This window comes from Dasypus novemcinctus, chromosome 10, assembly GCF_030445035.2.
Source record: "Dasypus novemcinctus isolate mDasNov1 chromosome 10, mDasNov1.1.hap2, whole genome shotgun sequence".
NCBI classification, from domain to species: Eukaryota; Metazoa; Chordata; class Mammalia; order Cingulata; family Dasypodidae; genus Dasypus; species Dasypus novemcinctus.
Window position 1 is genome coordinate 60,914,637 of NC_080682.1, and position 12,228 is coordinate 60,926,864.

At 36.9% G+C, this 12,228-nt stretch overlaps 1 protein-coding gene across 2 annotated transcripts in view; it reads left to right on the forward strand.

Annotated features, from left to right (window-relative positions):
- Window positions 1-12,228, forward strand: part of DCDC1 (doublecortin domain containing 1) — a 661,015-nt gene that overhangs the window by 342,775 nt on the left and 306,012 nt on the right. For both annotated transcript variants that reach the window (XM_071218130.1, XM_058305602.2), the window contains one exon: window positions 7,151-7,321. In XM_071218130.1, coding sequence (XP_071074231.1) covers window positions 7,151-7,321 — 171 coding nt within the window. The remainder of the gene's footprint in view (window positions 1-7,150; window positions 7,322-12,228) is intronic.

Consider the following 12,228-nt stretch of genomic DNA (forward strand, 5'->3'; position numbering starts at 1 on the left):
CATCATCCTAATGCTTATTTAGCAGTATATATTGTGATGTTCTTCCTACACAATGAATGCACATGGACATCTAAAAGTATTACTAAAAGATAGTAGGACTGATTTTTTTTTATATAAACACAGTTTTTCATACATAAATATATGAATGAGAAATCATATATATACATGTGTATACACATGTATACCATATAAACATACATACACAGTTTCTTTTTATGCAGTATATTTATTCCAATACTACATTTATATTTCCCTATTTTGTCACGTACTTGATTTCTCAGATAGGGCTCCAAATGCTTTTTGGATAAAACTCATTTCAAAACTTATTTCAAAACTCAAGTTCATAGTAAAGGGAATATGCACTGTATATGTGTGTATGTGTGTGTATGAACTGACTTCTAAACACATTCCATAGACTGTGAAGATAATTTTTAAGTCATTACTTTGAAAGTTATTATATAAATTTGGATGTTTATGTTCCAGTGTTTTGGTTAGAAAAAGTCATTTACATTAGTGTATAGCCATAATTCATAAGCAGACATGTGAAACCCTGATACTGAAAAAAAAAAAGAAAGAATTGGGGGGCACCCAATTACTTCAAAATAATTTTTGCTCATGTATTTATTAATTTTTTCAAAAGAATATTACTTTTCTAGACGTGTCTCAAAGCCCAAACTCAACATAATAAAATCTGAGATTTAGTTCCATTGCTGCTGCATATTGTTTTGTCTCAAAGATCTTGTAATGCCTCTACAAGAAAACTGGTAAAATAATAATACATGCATCAATAAGACCACTTTCAGGTTAAGATATATATTAAAGTAAATTAAGACTTCTGGAAACCATCTAATGGAAATCTAACATGTACTTCATTATTGACAGTTTAGAAGTGTGTTATTTCAGGGTACCTGAGAAAAAGATGTCAGGATAGGATTAAATGCATTAAGATTTTATTAGGAGAAATGCCTGTGAGAGAAAACAAGGAGAGAGCTGGGTAAGGCTGGGAGAGCCATCAGACTGAGATACAGGTCTGACTCTGAGTGAAGGAGAGAAGAAAGGAAAATTGAGTGGAAGTATCCTAGACTGCTGTGCAATCTCAGGAAGTTTTGGCAAAGCTGTTGGGATATCCTTGAGCCATAGTTGGCCACCAGAGGAGCCCTGTGGCTCCTAGGAATAGACCTGCCTTGCTATTCCTGCTGCCCTCAGCCCTGAGTGCCAACCTGGCTCTGGATTTCAAAGCACAGTAGTTTGGACCATTAATCACTTATGGTCCTGTTGAGAGGCACATTCTATAGCCACCTAAAAAGTTATAGTTGACATCATCCTTGTTGCCATCAACATAGCCCTGTTGCCAGGTGAATCACGAAGACATTTAAAATGTCTCCACTTTCAATCATCCTGTCCCCCAAGAGTGGACAGGAATGTTAGGCCTAAAGGCAGCATAAGGTGCCATCTTTTATACTGATTTCAATTGACAATTCTATGTAAAGTGCTCTGGAGTCCTCCTTGATAACACCATTGGACCCTCGGCTATATAGCTTTCAGGCTGACAGTTGAATTCATCACCAGAAAAACCAGGAGGTCTTCAAAGAGTTGTTAATAATAGCCAAAGTACAGTATTCAGAATGTATGGTTCAGAATGTACAATGTCAATATGTATAATTTTTAGAATGATTACAAACAGAATAATATTTTGTGCTGGTTATAAATCATATTGAGAAGTTAATTGAATTCATGGGTTATACACGTGTAGCATACAAATATGATCAAACGTCTCTGTTACAAAAACCCACCTGTATGATATAGACCTGTGCGCATTTACATTCATTCAGAAGTATAGTTTATTTCCGTACCAGAATACTCCATTTTTTTTTGCTTCCTTCTCATTTGTCACTCTGAAATTCTGTACAAGTGTCACTTCCGTGCTACAATTCCATGGAGAATGAAGAGTAAAATGTGTAGGCTTTCTGCTGCACAATGAGATGGTGCATTTTTTCAACATATGCATACGTAAGCCGCCTTTTGTGAATGGGACTGATAGGGTCAGATAATGTTTAAAGGGAAAGGCTTTATGTCTCTCAGGGCTCTATGTTTCCACATGGATGCTCCCACACACACATAGATTGAATTATGAACAGACCCATTAATGCTGGGATCACAAAAGGTCAAGTTTTGTCTTCTTTTACCCCTATTCACATTGCTTTTGTAGAGGAAAAAAAAAAAGGATTTGCAGAAAAAAAGATTCAAGATGAAGAATTTTAAAGAACATTTTTTCCCTTTTTGCAACATCTGTGATTTGAGAAAAATCATATTCTGTAAAATAACTCAGGAGTATTGTATTACATACCAGTCTTTAGTATATATTAATACTTCATGCATAGGATTATTTTTAAAGATGTCATGTTTTTATAGTAACTGAGTACAAAAATGCAGCACTTAGAAGGAAAAAGGACCTTATGAATATGTAAAGTTACATAAAGTTAAGTAAAATTGAATGAAAACATTATCAAAATGCCAGTGGCAGGATCTTCAACATACTTCTTTCCATGTCTCAGTTATAAGTTAGTCTTTGCCCGGACATCTTATTTTATGGTCTTAAGTTAATTTAAAAAAATGTGATCGATGGTGTAATTTTGCTTCATATACATTATCAGATTATCAGAGGCCAATGAAAATGGCAAAAATGATAATTTTTGAAGCAAAAAAGAATTCATGCCAGAAGAAACTTTTAAGGCTTTAACCAATAGGTGTTTAGAATGCAAATGACATCATCAATTGTATGGTTGGTTGATTTCTGATGTCACATGAAATTTCCCATCTGTGGAAGGCTAAGAAGTGTGACAGTTATACCAGTCATGTATAAAAATGCTCTTAAATCAAAGTCTTAAATTTCTTTTTTTTTTCTCTTGGTGACTTGCAATAGAGCACAAGGTACAGAACATAAAATCAAAGAGAACAGTATATTGACTAGCATACTATATTGCATTATTCTTAGTAGAATTTAAAGATTATCTAAAACTACAACTTTCTGAATCACACGAGCTGGGGATGGGTTTAGAGAGAATCAGTGTTTTCCAGAAATGAGCTCTTTCTTTAGAGCCTTCGGTTCTTAGCTTTTAATTTTGTCAGATAACCATAAGAGCATGTCATCAGGTCTGTTTTGGTATTGAGTCTTGATATGATATATATTATTATCCATCATTTTTGTGGAGAATACCTGCTGGAAAGTAGTAATATCTGATAGTGAAAATGAAACTGAAAATACTGACTAATAGTGCATCACTTCTGTATTTTAAATATTACAACTTTCTTATAGGATTAACGGTCCTATAGAAAGTATAGATATTCATTTCAGAAAGTAAGAAAAGGGGGGCCATAAGAAAAATATGTCAGTAGATTTCATAGTCAATAAATGATATTCTCTTCCTTTCCATTTTCTTTCCTTCTCTCTCTTCCCTGCTCATTGTCCCCAGTCAATTTCTCCTTTTTATTTCTTCCCTCATCTTTTCTTATCTCATTTTCTTTCTGTCCCTGTGTCACCATTAGGACTCCTCCTTCTCTCTACTTTCTATGTTCATGGTTTCCAAAGTTTTGTTGAAGTTCGACTGGTGGACCATGAGGGGCCTTCCTTATGACTGGGATAATAGAAATTTCCATAGGCTTTCCTTTTTTTTTTTTTTTAGATTTATTTTTTATTTATTTTTCTCCCCTTACCCCATCCCCCAGTTGTCTGCTCTCTATATCCATTTGCTGAATGTTCTTCTGTGACCACTTTCTATCCTTATCAGTGGCACTGGGAATCTGCATTTCTTTTTGTTGCATCATCTTGTTGTGTCAGCTCTCCATGTGTGCAGCACCTTTCTTAGGCAGGCTGCACTTTCTTTCATGCTGGGCGGCTCGCCTTACGGGGTGCACTCCTTGTGCGTGGGAACCCCTACTCGGGGGACACCCCTGCGTGGCAGGGCACTCCTTGCATGCATCAGCACTGCGCATGGGCCAGCTCCACACAGGGCAAGGAGGCCTGGGGTTTGAACCGCGGACCTCCCATGTGGTAGACGGATGCCCTAACCACTGGGCCAAGTCTGCTTCCCTCCATAGGCTTTCATTTCAACTTACAATTAAGTTGTAATGTTTAGTAGGTTACTAAACATTAGTAACCTACTAAATGAGTTATTAAAGGTTACAAGGATACAGTATAATGCCATTCATTAATTAGTTTTTGTTAGACTGTGCTGCATGAGTTGACAAGCCCCAAATCTCAGTGGCTTAAACCAAATATTGTTTCTTGCTCACGTTATATGTTGGCTGTAACTCAGTCTGGGATCCAGTTTGAGGAAACAACCTCATAGGACATTGCTGTTTTCATGGAGGTGGAAAGAGCAATGGCAGAAACACACAAGTCTCTTAAAGCCTCTGCTCACAAGTGGCGTATGTTACCTCTGTTTACATCTCATTGGCTAAAGCAAGGCACATGGAAAATCCCGACAGCATCTATATAACTGTGAGAGACCCCACCTGCCACTCTTCTCTCTCCTTGATTTCTTCTTGCCCCATCCATTTTGCTCTTTCAACAAATCTGTCTAGCCTAATATAAGTTATTTCCAAGAATGAAGGAATTTCTATGTAAAGTGGGAGGACATTTGGGAAAAGTTTATAATTTCATTGGAATAACTTGGCATGGATGCACAATCAAGTGAAGAATAGCACAAAGCAGAATTTGATTAAGTGTCGAATGTATCCAGATAGTAAGTCTTGGAAAATGCCTGGTGGGGAAGATGGAAATTGAAGAACGAGTAGATTAAGATAGAAGGGGAGAATGAATTGTGGTAAAACAGTGGTCTAGGAATCAGGGGACCTGGACTCTAGTTTCCGTGCAGAAACTAATTGTCAGTGTGTCTTGGGCAGGTCAACATTTCTGGGCATCAGTTTCCTTATTTGTCAGTTGAGAGCATTGGGTTAAACATTGTCTAACATTTTATGACACTCTAGAAACGGAAGGGATGTCTGTGTGTTTGTGGGTGCACATGCATGTGTGTAAGGGGATATGAAGGCAGTGAGAAGACACATGTAGTTAGAGGGAAGGGGGTCTGATGGAATATAAACTATAAATCCATATTGGATTAAGTTGTATCTTGCATTCCAATCTAAAGAATCAGGGCAGGGCGGCGGCAGGGGGGGGGGTTGTTAAGGAATCTGGGGGGGGGGGGGTTAAAATGCTGCTCAAGGTAGGTTAATATGGTAGAAGTATCAGGATGGATTAGAGAGGGGAAGACTGGGCACATGGAGACTGTACCTTAACAGAAAAAGTTAGTATTGTTCTGTGAACCCACCACTCCTCAGATTTAAAAAAAAAAAATGTTTGCCAAACTTTTAATTTAGAAAAAAGGATTATTTAAAGGGGGTAGATGGTTGATCATATAGGGACAAAAAAGAGTGATATGGGAGACATAAAAAAAGAAAAATAGAAATCTTTTAAAATTAGCCAGCTTATAGGCCCATTAATACCTCTAAAATTGTTAGAAAAGTTAAACTTAATTGAAGTACTTTGTAAATACCTCATTATATACAAAATTGAATTATGTAGAGTATAAAATAAATATTAAAGTCATACAGAAAATAGCACAACCTTGCTCTCATTGACTTTTTTTTCCTGAACTCTTCATAGAAGAGATAGAAATCATAGATTAATCATCATAGCTGGAATGTGGACTGGGGAAAAGATCGTATTTTCAGTAGAGAGATGGGAAGAGGATAAGGTGTCTGATATACAGGACACTCTTGGAGAAGAGTTTCCCATTTTATCAATGATCCTTGAAGTGAAGTAGAAATTATATGCAACAAATAGTCCAGCGTTTCTTTCGGTCTCATGTGAAATAGGGGTAAAGAGAAAATATAGTCTGAGAAAAAACGGAAAACTTGATAGGCAAAAAGCACCTAGATTCATAATAGAAAACACTAAAATAACATAACTTGTGCATTTGGCACCTGTTACAGGTTAGAAACTGTGCTGTCCTTTCTTTAATCTCACTTAAGTCTCACAATACAATAAGGCTGGCATAATAGATAATATATGGATGAGGATTTTATTATTTGTTCAAAGGCTCCCAGTTAGTAAGTGGAAGTCAGGATTTAACCCAAGATTTCAAAGTGCATACTCTGTACAGAATCATTCATAATTCTAAATGGGTCTAATTTAATTACTTTAAAGAGTCATGGATAAAATGGATTTCTACTATTCATCACTTTTATTTACTACCATATATTAAACAGTGTTTATGAAAGAATCCAATTTATTAGAGAGAAAATAAGTTTATATAACAATGAATCACAAGAGTAGTAATGATTTTTAATTTGTAAATTATATGGACTGAAACATTAACTTATGTTTGAGTCCTCAGCATGTCTTGTTAACAATCCATAAACCATGTTCATATATCCTTCTTAAATATTCTGATTAGAAATCTAATACATGTTTCTCAGCTTTTGCTGTTTTTGGAAAAATCCTATGTTTATTGTTATGTATTTAACTTATTATCTAGAACAGAGCATTGTCTTTGAAGTTTGGATAGTTTAGGAAATTGTATTTGTAAATTCGAGAAAATGTTATTTTGAAATATTTGGAAGCAAAATAGAGTTATTTAATAAAAGTTCAACTAAATGTAAATGAATGTGGTATATGTGTTAAAATATTTAAATGTAACATAATATAGTAAAATAAACATATTCCAAAAAGGAAAATACATAGAGTAAAATGAAATATTGTGATTGGTATATAAATTGGAGTTTTTAAAGTCCTAGGGAGGTCTTATTCTATTAAGTGATTTAAAAGTCCTTTGCAAACTTGTTGGATGTGTATGTTTTCTGAAATACTATTTCCTTTTCATGTCCAGAGGTATTTTTCATTTAGCAATTGTAAATGGTTACCTATTCCATATTACTGAAGTGAACAGGTTAGAAAATTTTCCATATATAAAATTTGTTTATGAAGGGATATATATCTCTTCTATTCTTTTTATCTGAAAATAGATCTGTACTTAAATTCTTGCATTGAAGTAGTTTATCCCCCATCAAACTTGGCACTCAAAAACCTAATAGGTGTGACATCAACAATTACTTCCTGCTAACAATTCTTGTAATTTAACCCCTTCAGGTGAGCAAGCTGATTGATGAATTGCAGACAGCTATCAAAAGCAACAGAGGTCATCTCTGTAAACTTGGCCCCCAATTACAGGCTGAGCAGGAGCAATTCTCCTCTTATGTCTACCAACACATTAAAAGCCTTCCAGCAAACACTCTACTCCCAGGAGGATTGCGCCTCAAGGTGGGTGTCATTTTGCAATGTTCCTTGGGTTCAGACATGGACGTAAACATTCTACTTTATTTGAAAACTCTTGTTACAAGGCCACTCAGCTGGAATTTCTTTTATATATTGTCATCCTCAAACTGGAGCCTTGCTTATACATTGTAATATTACCATTTGGGAGATATACTGTAAAAGAAAATACCTAGAGGCCTTGAAATGAGGATTTATAAAATATAACTAGCTTTTTAACCTAGAAAACAATCATTTCAAAGAAAAAATTTGATTATTTAAATCATGTAGTCAGATCATTTGCATACTCTCCAAGGAAACATTTATTTTTTTCCACAGGAGTCACTGTGTATTTCAGATTTTAAAAATAAATTATTTGGAGAAATGGGCAAGCTTTAATAATTGATAGACAGTGGCAATAGGATTTGAAGGTGAAAGGCCAGTTGACTGATTGATGTTCAAACTACATTTCCAAGGAAAAAGATCTATATTGGATAAATGTGACACATGTCTGAGTTCACGTGGAAAAATCAATACTTAAGAACATACTGGGAATAAAGGTGAATTGGTTATTTGTCAGAACAAGATGGCTAAATGCCTAACTGCTTTCTGCTGTTGCGTCTTAGGAAGAGAAAAATAAAGCTCATACTTGAGTAAAGTGGTTTAGGCATTGAATACTTAAGAAATTTATACTTATGCCTTTCATGATAGAGTATCCACATTAAGTTCATAAAGTTCATATGGTTCTATATTTTCATATCCTACATTTCAAGAGACTATGATTTGCTCAGCCAAAATATAGACCTTTTCTAACAGAGGTACTACTGTTAATACAACCCTTCATTTCCTTTTGATTATGTCCCTCCAATATCTGCCTCCATCCTCACATGGTTGCTTTCTCCCTTGTCTGTCTCTGTGTCTGAATTTCCTTTTACACATAAGACACCAATCATTAGCCCACCCTAATCCAGTATGACCTCATTGTAACTTGATTACATCTGCAAAGATGCTGTTTCCCAATAAGATCATACTTGTGGGTACTGGGGCTTAGAATGTGAACATAGCATTTTAGGGGACACAATTCAACCCACAACAACATGTAAAATTGACCTCTGGGGAAATGTAATGCCACATTAAACAGGATAATTTATTTCTCATACTTTATGCTGGTCAGCTAAGGGTTTAGGAAGTGATATTCAAGAGACATCAAGTTCACAGGATTCCTAGGGATCAGTAGTATTGTTCTCTTTCAGGTTTCTGACTTGGCTGCAGTTCCATTTTGCAGTTTTCCAAAGTATTTGCTATTGGTTAAAAGAGAAACCAAGTGAGAGTATGGTCGCCTTCATGTCATTCATCCCTACTACTTTGTATTAGCAAGTATCATATGAGCTGTAGCCTGACCTGGAAAAAATAGAAGTGTTTGTTATCACCTCCAAAGTTCTCTGTTTATTTCCGAACTATTTCTATCATTTATTTACATTAGCACATGGGCTTGATAGCAAATATTTAACTTTCATATCTGAATTGTTAATCTCATATATTTCTCTTTCACTATGCTTCCATCCATATCCATATCAGCAAACAAAAAAAAATTTATATACACATAAAAAGCCACATTGTATTTATTTAGACTTATTGCTCTATCCAGTATAGTAGCTACTAGTCCTATATGGCTACTTAAATTTAAATTTTTATTAATTAAACTAAATAATCCATTGCCTTAACTATACTAGCTACATTTCAAGTGCAATAGCCATATATGATTAGTGGCTACTCTATTGGACAATACAGAATAGAACATTTCCTTCATCATAGAAATTGCATTTGTCAGCAGGATAGAGTATAATATTAAAGCCATGATTAAAATGTTTCAAAAGAAAATAGTTTGACAGCTTGGCCCATTTTATGCATGAGATCAGTGAGTAAAGGAACCCAGGATAGGATCATGAAATATCTTTTTTTTTTTATTTTTTTATTTTTTTTATTTTTATTGACTTTGTAATAATATTACATTAAAAATATATATGTGAGGTCCCATTCAACCCCACCCCCCGACCCCCCCCTCTCCCCCCCCAACAACACTCGTTCCCATCATCATGACACATCCATTGGATTTGGTAAGTACATCTTTGGGCACCTCTGCACCTCATAGACAATGGTCCACATCATGGCCCATACTCTCCTCCATTCCATCCAGTGGGCCCTGTGAGGATCCACGATGTCCGGTGATCACCCCCGAGGCGCCATCCAGGGCAGCTCCACGTCCCAAATACGCCCCCACCTCTCATCTCTTCCTGCCCTTCCCCATACCCATCGTCCACCATGTCCACTTTTCCCAATCCAATGCCACCTCTTCTATGTGGACATTGGATTGGTTGTGTCCATTGCACCTCTATGTCAAGAGGAGGTTCAGATTCCACATGGATGCTGGCTGCCATCCTCCCATTTTCAGTTGTAATCGCTCTAGGCTCCATGGTGTGGTGATTGTCCTTCTTCAACTCCATCTTAGCTGAGTGTGGTAAGTCCAATAAATCAGATTGTAGGTGCTGGAGTCTGTTGAGGCTCAGGACCTGGCTATCACATTATCAGTCCAGAGATTCAAATCCCCTAACTATATCTTAAACCCCAACGTTAACTGCACCTCCAGCAGATTAGTATGAAGGTCTTATGAAGGGAGATCCCATCTGAGTCCAGATTCATCACACATAAACACCATTTCCAGAGAGGGGCCATCTGCCCTGGTAGTAAACCCCATCGGCCATGACCATAACTCTCATGGGTCTCTTTAGCCTTCATAGGAACCAATATCTGGGGGTTGTATCTGCTTTATCTGTCTCTCTGACTCTGCTCAGTTGTGCATGAGGGCAATCCTTCTGCCAGCCTCCAGACTCTTTTTTAGAAACTCGTAGCCATATAAACTCATTTCTCCTTTCCATTTCCCCCTTACTTTAGGTCAAACAGCATTTTAAAGTCATGGTATTTTATGTAGACATGGATATTCTGCTGATCCGCATTGAACCTTCCATATAAGGTCCTTTTCCAGTTGCATCATCAGTTGGTATTTGATAGTGGTCCCTCGTTGCCAGGGAGGCTCATCCCCGGGTGTCATGTCCCATGCTGGAGGGAAGGCATTGCATTTACATGCTGAGTTTGGCTTCGAGACTGGCCACATTTGAGTAACATGAAGGCTGACAGGAGGAAATTCCCAGGCACAATGTTGCTCTAGGCCTTGTTCTTATTTTAGGTTTATCAGCTCACAAGCATAGTCATTAGCATCAGGGGCTCACTGTTGAACCCTCACTCCCTCCCGGTCCCCGCCGCTGTACCTGGGAGACTATCGCTGCTCCCCTAGGGACCACGACAGAGCACCACTGGCCAGGAACCCAGTACCCCCCCTGCTGGGTTTTTAATTGTTGCCACTATGAGTATATCCAATCATTACCATGCACCCTGGACATATGTTCTGTACAGCTCCCTGTCAGCCATATATCACCTGTCATTGGTATCCCATACCAGTATCCCTCCATTGCCATTGTTGAAACACTCTGTGATCCAGAACTCCCCGAAATTTGAAGCCCAATATAATGTCATGGTCCCTTACTAGGGAATGGCATATAGCGATGGGTTTAAAGGATAGATAAAGAACTTGGATAAAGTTAGATAAAGAACTTAGATAAAGAATGTTGACTTGAAAAAATTCCACATCCTATCCTTTTTTTTTTTCCCCCCCCCCCCCTAATTATTCAGCATTTCTTCGTAGGAGTCCTAGACCACAGCAATGCATATATATATAATACACAGCACTCCCATACATCCACCACAACACCTTTTTCCTTCCACAGCGATACTCTTACACCCTATTCACATCATATTTACTTAAGGTGATGTACAGAGTCTGAGATATTAGCTTTCTAACATGGTAATATCTGTGCTTACATTATGGTGCATACTTTAGGATACACAGTTCATGAAATATCTTAAAGAACAAGAAGCTTATTTGATTTTTAGATCAACAGCACAGCAACTAACTCCACGGAGAGGGGATGGTGGGAAGGAGTAACCGGTGTTCTTACTGCAAAGTACTGTGGCCTCACCCAGCACAGGAAGTGGATTTAACCCAGGTGTCTGTAATTCTCCTCTTTGACAGTAGCTGACACTTTTTTTGGCAGAGAACCAAGCTTGGTAAAATTCTTGTTCCCTCTACTGGTTTGTAGAAAATTTTTGACCATGTCATTTGCTGTTTCACTCAAGCTTTGTAAGATCACGGGGAAGGGTCACTTAGTATTGCATTAATGCGGTAACCAATCATGCTGGTTTGCATGGTACTTCCCCAGTTTTAATGCTGTGAATCCCACATTCCAGGAAACCCCTTAGTCCCAGGCAAACTGCCTTGGTTGGTCAGCCTAGTTCCATCTCTTGTGTTCCCTCCTCCCGCTACTCAGGCATTATCCTTCTTTATGATTCTCTCCCCCCACCCCCCCATGATGTACTTAGTCATATTCACTTTTTCTTCATACCCCAATTTTCTCCTTTGAAACATCCAATTTCTTTTCCTCTTCCCACTTCCCAAGAATATATATATGGTAACCTCTTATTTTTTTAATGTAACATTTTGTGTCATCTATGTATCTTTAAAAAAAAAAAAGACAATAAAAAAGTTAAAAAAATTGAATTATATAAATTTAAATTAAATAGGTCATATTAAAAAAAGTAATAAAGACTCTTCATTTCTTAGTTATTTTATTACATTTTACTTTATTTTATTACATTGGGACTTCATACATGGGAGGTTATTTATGCCTATTGTGTCTGCCTGGTGGAAACAGTATATGATGCACATTTCCCACATTCATGTCAATGATGACAGGTTGATAACTTGAAACTGATCACAATAAGAGTATTTATACCACAGAAAT